Source organism: Xyrauchen texanus, chromosome 33 (genome assembly GCF_025860055.1).
Source record: "Xyrauchen texanus isolate HMW12.3.18 chromosome 33, RBS_HiC_50CHRs, whole genome shotgun sequence".
NCBI lineage: Eukaryota > Metazoa > Chordata > Actinopteri > Cypriniformes > Catostomidae > Xyrauchen > Xyrauchen texanus.
In genome coordinates, this window is record NC_068308.1 from 1,105,695 (window position 1) to 1,114,443 (window position 8,749).

General features: G+C 40.6%; 1 protein-coding gene across 2 annotated transcripts in view; it reads right to left on the reverse strand.

The window, feature by feature from the left end:
- Positions 1-7,834, reverse strand: part of btbd16 (BTB (POZ) domain containing 16) — a 39,133-nt gene extending 31,299 nt beyond the window's left edge. For both annotated transcript variants that reach the window (XM_052102784.1, XM_052102783.1), the window contains exons 1-3: positions 7,632-7,834; positions 7,028-7,076; positions 6,260-6,416 (exon numbers count right to left, since the gene is read on the reverse strand). In XM_052102784.1, coding sequence (XP_051958744.1) covers positions 6,260-6,416; positions 7,028-7,076; positions 7,632-7,690 — 265 coding nt within the window. In that variant the 5' untranslated portion in view covers positions 7,691-7,834. The remainder of the gene's footprint in view (positions 1-6,259; positions 6,417-7,027; positions 7,077-7,631) is intronic.
- Between the last annotated feature and the right edge of the window lie 915 nt (positions 7,835-8,749).

Below are 8,749 nucleotides of genomic sequence, written 5' to 3' on the forward strand. Positions count from 1 at the left end.
TCCATGCGGAGCTCACAAAGACCTGTTATGTGCCTTATTCTTCACCATTCAGGTCGGAGGTGCTGCTGTCCTCACTAAAGTGGATAACGCAGATGAAAAAGTCTACTAAAAGCTTCCCCTGGTGGAACATGCGGCCGCAGCTCACCCCTGTCATAATACTGCCATGGGATGGAAATGCCACCCTGCCCACCCCTCCAAGTCATGTTGACTGACATCCACACTGGCTAGAAGAGCTTATACAGCAGCAGGCCAAGCTGGTTCAGCACTCCACAGCATGTTGTTGTCACGCAGCTCGCTGAGCATGACACTGCGGAGACTCACAGCATGTGGAGGCTCATGCTACTCTCCGCGATCCATGCACAACTCATCACGTGCCCCAGTGAGAGTGAGAACCCCCAATCGTGACCACGAGGAGGTTACCCCATAAGACTCTATCCTCCCTAACAACCGGGCTAACTTGGCTGCCCAGGAGACCTGGCTAGAGTCACTCAGCACACCCTGGATTCCAACACTTGACTCCAGGGGTGCTTATCAGCGTCAATACTCGCTGAGCCACCCAATGCTCTTCATGTATCATACCTCCAACACATTATGCTTAACCGCTTCCCTATGGTCAGCAGCACTTTATCTTCTATAGCAAGCGAATCGATAAGCCTGCTCTCTCGCTGTGTGAATGTGTGGTGAACCCTCGAGTACATGTCAGACTGGATGTTAAAAATTAAAAAAGAAAAAATAGAAGAGTCACATGACGCCATGTGTGGTTTGGACATGTAAACGGCAAGCTCTGCGCACTTTGTTTTAATACTTGTTATGTCATAAACTGGTGAAATTCGATACACCCTGTTTCTTAACTGATCTATAAAGACAATATGTCAAAGAATTTAAAATCCTCAGGCTCTGGAGACATTAAATGACACTTACGTTCTCAAGCTGAAAACCCTCTGGAGGCTTTGAGCTCTGGACTCAATTTGGACGGTGTAGTGGAAAAGATTCAGCGCCAACGGTCAAGCATGTCGAAGGTCATTGCTGACTTGGTTGGTTACAAGAGTTGCGGATATTGAGAAACGGATCAATTATCTGGAGTAATCAGAGAGGGAATTATATCCTAACCCACTAGCGACCAAGGTGGAATTAGAACTTGTTTGGGAAAAGTTGGAAGACCCTGAGAATCGTAACTGGCAAAACAATGCCAGAATTGTTGGAATTCCTGAGCGAGCAGAGGGTTAGAATATAATAGAATTTCTGGACAAGCTCTTTTAGAGTCTGCTCTATATAACAGGCCATAAGCTGGAAATCAAGCGAGTTCACAGATTTCCGGCTCGGAGATCCGCTGAGGGAGACAGGCCCCGATCAATTCAGGCCAAATTTAGATCATCCGATAAAGGTCTCGTGTTACGTGAGGCGATGATTTCAGGCTTTCTTAGAAGGACCTCAGCATTTTCTTGTTCACAGACTTTGTGAATTCGACAAGTGAGAAACAGGATCGATTCAAGGAATACAAGAAACTCTTATTACAACAGAGGGTCATTTTTGCTCGAATGCTCCCAGCCAAATTGAGAATAGGTGCTAAGGATGGCCGCAAAATATTTACATGCCCACAGCAAGGGATGTCCTACATAAAGTCAATGGAATGAGTAAGTCATGGTGTGATTTTCACGTTGCAGTCAAGTGGACCTGACTCACTGAACATTCACTTGACCATCTGAGGAAGCTGGGTGCCTTTTTTGTGTCTTTTTGTGCTGGTTCTGCCTAGCGACTGGAGTTTGTTTTGTGGAATAACACTCCTTCAAGAAACTCTTGTATCGACAGAGGGTCACTTTTGCACTGATGTTCCCAGACAACAAAGATGTTACGGGGTTCTCGTAGGCGTATATGGACTTTTTGAGTTTAGATGGATGGATGCCGTTTGGTGCTGTTGAGTGTGGGGTTAATACGTATGTTTTTCTTTTTTCTGTTTTTTTATTCTGGGGGAAGTTCGGGGTTTGATTATTGTACTAATGTTAGAATGTGGTCTTTATAGTTTAGATTTTGACATGCAATCTATTTTTTCTAATATGTCAAATGTTAAAATGAGTGGATTGTCTCTCTCCACATGGAATGTGAATGGGTTGAGGCACCCCATAAAAAGAAGGAAGGTTATTTATTTTCTTAAACAAAAGAAATATGATATAGTGTTTCATCAAGAAATGCATCTTTCCCCACAGGAAGCTGAAAAATTTGGGAAGATACAGGGTGGACATGTTTTCTTTAGTGCTGGCTCAAGTAAGAGCAGGGGAGTCATTACATTGATAAGTAAACATCTACAATTCAAATGTCTCAAACAGATTAAAGATAAATTAGAAGAGTTTTTTAGGAAGATATAAATTAGTTCAACATTGTTGTTTAAGCAGAAATTCAGGGGCAAAGGTTGATTTTGGCGAATATTTACACACCTAACACTGATGATCAGGGCTTTTTAATAGATCTTGAAGGGATGTTGCCAGCCGCGGGCACCCCTAATTATATAATATTGGGAGGAGACTTTAATCTGTTGATGGACTCAGTCCTTGATCAATGTGAGGCAAAAGTATGTAAGCCCCCTAGAGCAACATTGACGCTTCACAGGATGTGTAAAAATCTTGGTCTTACAGATATTTGGAGACTTTTGAACCCATCTGGTAGGGACTATACATTTATTTCATTAGTCCATACGATTTATTCTAGAATATATAATATATATATATATAAGGAAATGTTAAAAGTGCAGAGGCAGAGCTGAAGCGCCGTATGTCGTCTGATGGCCTCAGAGAACTGACCCTATTGAAATATAGCTATAATACTATTTTGTCACAGAAAGTAGAGTTTTGGTTATTCAGGGCAAGACAGTCATACTTTTAGTCGTGGGACAAAGCAGGAAAACATTTGGCTAGATATTAAAGCAGAGAGAGTCTTTTTCTAACATTCCCTCATTGAAATCTGCTGGTGGTGAAATTTTTACCTCCATTGATATTAATAATGCCTTTAAAGAGTTCGATCTTGATCTCTATAGTTCCACATCTTTGTCTACTGATGAAGATATTAGAAACTTTGTGGAACCATTAGAACTTCCTAAACTGATGACTGAGCAAAAAAAATATCTTGATTCTGAGATAAACTTGGAGAAGCTTGACAAGGTAATTAAGGCAAGTCTCTGGGGTCAGATGGCTTTGTTGCTGGATTTTTTAGATCTTATGTTACAGAATTGGCTCCACTTTTGTTTGAAGTTTATATGGAAACATTAAAGAATGGAAAGCTTCCGCCAACCATGACACAAGCCCGGATCAGTCTGATACTAAAAAACGACTAAGATCCAAGCGAGTGAAAAAGTTACCGTCCATATTCCCTGATCCAGCTACATGTTAAAATATTGTCAAAAATTATGGCTAACTGATTAAGTAAAGTTATGACATCTCTTATACATATAGATCAGGTGGGATTCCTTCGGGGCCGCAGCTCTTTTGATAACATTAGGCATTTCGTCAATATCATGTGGTCAGTGGCGAATGATCAGACTCTCTTGTGATCTCACTTGATGCCCAAAAGGTTTTTGGTATAGTAAAATGAGATTATCCTTTTAAGATTTTGGATTACTTTCTAGACACCCGGTAGCAGCGGTACAAAAAACTGATTCATTTCAGATAATTTTACTCTGGATAGGGGCACCTGGCAGGGTTGCCCTCTTTCCCCATTATTGTTCTGTCTTGCTCTGGAACCATTAACAGCAGCGATAAGAAAGGATGATGATTTTCCAGGGGTGATGGTGGGAGGTGTGGTGCATAAGCATTTGCTTGACGCTGATGATATTTTATTATTCATCTCTGACCCAACTAGATCTGTGCCTTGCCTCCACAGAATTATGAATTCCTTTTATAAGTTCTCGGGATATAGTGTTAATTGGGCTAAATCCGAAGCTTTGTCTCTGACAGTGTACTGCTCAGTAACGGTGTAACACAGTTAAAGGATGAGAACCGGCTTGTCAATATAAATCATAATTTAATTAAACTCAAACCAAAAGCACAAACATAAACACACACATGACGGACATGCCCGTAATTCTCTCTCTCTCGAAACATTGTCACTGGCCGCCTTTATCCCGCGCGCCCAATTGGGGACCGGGCACGCGATATTCCGACCCGGCCCCACCCCCCTCCGCTCCACAAACGGCTTTTCAGCCGGATGCCTTCCAGTGGCCCAAACAGGGCATTAAGTATTTGGGTATTTTATTCCCAACAAATGTGTCTGATTTAGTTAATTTTGAACCTTTAATAAAAAATGTTTTCGAGTGATGTGGGCAGGTGGGCTTCATTACATTTATCTATGATTGGGAAGGTTAATGTTATCAAAATCAATTGTATTCCAAATTTCAACTGCTACAATCTCTCCCTATAGATGTCCCCCTCTCTTATGTCAAGCAATTTGGTAGTATAGCGAATTCCTTCATTTGGGATGGTAAATGTCCCAGATTACACGTCAATAAGTTACATAGGCCGATTGACAAAGGTGGGCTAGGCCTAACCAAGATTTTGTTTTATTATTAGTCATTCAGTCTTAGACATTTGGCTCATTGGCCGCTTCCACCTGAGAGAGCCCCTCCCTGGTTTTGTGTTGAACAGGAATTTCTTGCACCAATTTCGCCATTGCAAAGCCTTTCTATCAAACTAATCTGGGAAGTTAAGTAACACCCCGTTGTCTTGCATTTGCCTTGAGCATATGGCTGAACCCTAAATTATGTATTAACAAGTCCCTTTCTGCTGGTCAGAGTGGATTGTGAGGGGGTTACTACACTTGGTGACCTATATGAGAGTGGAGTGTTGAGATCCTTTCAACATTTGTGAGGGTTAAATGTTGACTCTGTTTGTATGTGTTTTGTTTAATATTTGAATCGATAAAAAATCTTAATCACAAAAAGAGTGGTGCACAGAAATTAGGGTGGCGGCATTCGAGGAAATTACACGTAGAAGGCTGGGGAACTTGGATTCGTTTGATGGGACATGGGGCAGCTATTTGGCATTCTTGAGGGGGGGGGGCAGTGGAGAGAGAAGTATAGTTTTAAATATGTGTGATTATTATTTTGTGTGTGTGTGTGTGTGTGTGTGTGCGTGTGCGTGTCTGTGTGTGTGTGTTTATACTCATGTGTGAGACCACAGGGATGTTTGTTGAGGATCAGGGTGGTGTTGGGGATTGGGAGGGGGAGGGATAGTAGTGGGGGGGGGGTAAATGTTGATTCTGTATATGTTTTGCTTGTCTTTGTTAATTGTATGAATCAATAAAGATTGTTAATCAGAAAGATGGTCAGATGGTGTCACGGTGAAATTTTTCCAGATCGTTACTTTAACATTAATTAGGAAAAATTGCCTATGTGGGTAAGGGACCATCGGAAAAGTCCACACATTATGCTTAAATGTGCTAACACTATGGAGGGTGTAATTACTATAGTTATTAATACTCAGAAACTAATTTGTGTAAAGAGCACTAATGACTCTTGAAGTTGAGGAGTGGACTTGTGACTTGACATACACTTGCTTGCCTTGACTTGAGACTTGAATGCAAAGACTTGAGTCTTACTTGTGACTGGCAAAACAATTACTTGGTCTCACCTCTGCATGGTATTCCTATTGGGTTTTGATTATAGACTGTTTAAAGGTTCTGTAAGCAATTTATTTAAGGAATGTTATACAGAAAATGTTTCTACTGCTTGAAATATATGACTGAAATAAATGTCCTGAAATATCTCATCTGTCTCCGTGACGGCACTAGATGGTGTAAACCTCAAGCCAAATGTGATTTGATCAGCCAATCAGAATAATTTGATGTGCTTTCTGCCTGTCAATCATCGTAGTGTAGTTGAAGCGGTTCATATAGGTTTAAGGCCATATTCAGATTCATAACAATCATCAGTTGAGGGTGCTATTTTGCTACATTTGTGTTTGACAACCCCGAAAGGACACACTGCTGCTCTTTTGTCTCAATGGTATCCATGGTGAGGGAGACTCAGTCTAGAGGAAGTTCCAGAACGGCTAAAATCGCTTACACCTTTAAATATGATTATATTTTCACAGATATTTATTTGATTGATTTGAAAGAGAGATAATGTAGTGTGTATGTGTGCAGCACCCTGGAGTCAAAGACAAATGTTCTTTTCAAGATATACAGGACAATAAAGTATGTTTCAATTTCAAAATTCCTTTTTCCGGTAGTATTATAGTTTTACTTTATGTGTGCTACTGATGGCTTCTCTCACCTGACTTGATTTTCCTGTGTGATGATGATTTATTGGGAAACTCCTCTGCCCTCTGTACCTGTGCCTGTCCTAACAGGTCACTGCCCAATGGACCGGCCAGCTGCCAGCGGTTAGTGTGCCCAGCTTGTGTGCGCTGACATAGTGAACGAGTTGGCACCTGTAACAATAGAAGAGAAACATTGACAGCAATATGCAAATGCTGTTCATTTTTTGATAGCCACAAAATCCAGTGCAGAAATCCAATTTAATAATGCAAGTTCAGTAACGTTAAAACTTTGTGAGTTTCTGTGGCTCAACTGGTAGAGTGTGGCACCAGCACCATCAAGGTCATTTGAATCATGTGATTCTAAAAACATTTTGAATGCATTTTATATTCTGTGTCTTTAACTACTATGTACTTAAGCATTTGTTACAATGTACTTATACATGTTGTTGCATTGTACTTACATTTAAAGTACCTGCATTTAATTACATCTACCTCAACCTCAGTAGCAGCTAGTGTAAATCTTGTATTGTATGTATTTTAATGTTAGTACATAATAGTTAAAGACACCTAATATAAAGTGTGAGAGAAGTTTTTACACTACAAAGAACATTTTGTGCAATAGGACGGATCCATGGATGATGTAATTCATGCTGACAAATTTTTTTCTGATTAAGAACCTATTTTTAAGAATGCATGCATAAAATGTACGTATAACTAGAATGCACTATAAGTCACTCTGGATAAAAGCATCTGCCAAAAGAATAAATGAAATGTACACTTACACATCTTATTGAGTTTTGCTGTGAAATGTGGGAGAGAATAAGCATCGATCTGAAACAAGTAAAACAAATAAAAGTTAATAGTCTTAAAGCGACACTAGCATCACCAAGCGTAATTGCAAGAATAAAAGTTTTCAAACTTTAACAATTTTCAGAATACACCCTACGTCTGCCATTGGTCGAAAAAACAGACAGTCCCACCCCAAACTCACGGCATTGGTTGAGACGATGTTGCTGTGTCAAGCTGGCACCATGGAACCATGTTTACACTTTTCAGGGGGAAATCTACCTAAATGCTTTTAACTGCATCAGCATTAAGTCAATACATCCAAATGTTCAAATGAACAGGGTTCCTTATGTATAAAGTCCATAAACATACACATAAAACACATATTTAAACATCACTTTTTGTTGTTTTTAATCAGCTTAGTTTTAGCACCTTTATTTGCATTCAGTGCTCAAAAGGGGCAGTATACTGATGTTTATTATAGTGCACAGTAGAGTATTGTAGTTATTTTAGTCTTTAAAAAAGAGAGGACCCTTTGGGAAGTTATCCTAGAAAATTTTGTTTACACATATACATGACAATTCTTTTTTATTAACTTACCTTGTGTGAGGCCTGGATGACATATTCCTGGCAGATAAAGGACTCCAATGAATGTGCATTTTCTTTTATTCCAAATACTCGAAAAAATGGTGCAGACTTACAGCCCAAAACATTTTCCCAAACAGTCAGGACAATTTTACAGATGGCCTAATGAGAAAGCTTTTGTTCCTCACAAATAAAACACTGAAAGCCACTAAACAAACCCAGGCAGCACTGTACAGGTGGATGAGAAATGAGGAAGAGATAGTCTTTGTTTTTAGTGCCCATATGTACTGTTGACTGGTCCAGTTGCTTAGAGACGTGTAGGTCATTTGACCTGTTAAGTATCAGATTACACACAGTTTATACCGGTGCTACTGGTGCTTACAAAGCTATTTCCCGCCCCACCGTTGGACAATCTGATTACCTCTCGATATTTCTATTCTCCAAATACACCCCCGTTAAAAAGCATGTGGAGCTGACTCATCACAACAACATCAGTTTCAGCACGCAGACTGGAGGGAGTTTCCTACTCAGGTTACCTGGTTCAACCATACAAACATTTACAACTACACAAACTTTGTTCTGGACCATATAAACAGGTGTGTAGATACAGTAACCAGCCATGAAGTAATAAAAACATCCCCCAATCAGAAATCTTAGATGAAAAAGGAGGTTTGTCTCCTACTGAAAGCACATTAGGACAGCAAGTCATCTAGGGCCAATCTAAAGAAGGCCAAATTCAAATATAAGCTGCAAATAGAAGACAACATTAACAACACGGACCCCACCAACATGTGGGCAGCCACAGACTACAACCACTGAACAACACCGTCTCAACCAGGGACACCACCCTCCCAGATGAGCCCAACACCTTTTATGTTTGCTTTGATCGTGGGAACGCAGAGCTATCAATCTTAGCTGAGCTTCTTCTTGATGGCCTGCTGCTCACATACTCCACTAGTGATCCTGAGCAGGGTGAATGTTGGCAAAGCTGCAGGTCCTGATGGCTCTAAAGGCCGTGTGCTCAGGGCCTGTGCCGAGCAGTGGCTGGTGTGTTTTTAACCTGTCCCTGGTCCAACCAGTTGTCCCCACTCGCTTCAAAACTACCACCACTGTACCAGTGCCAAAGCATGCTG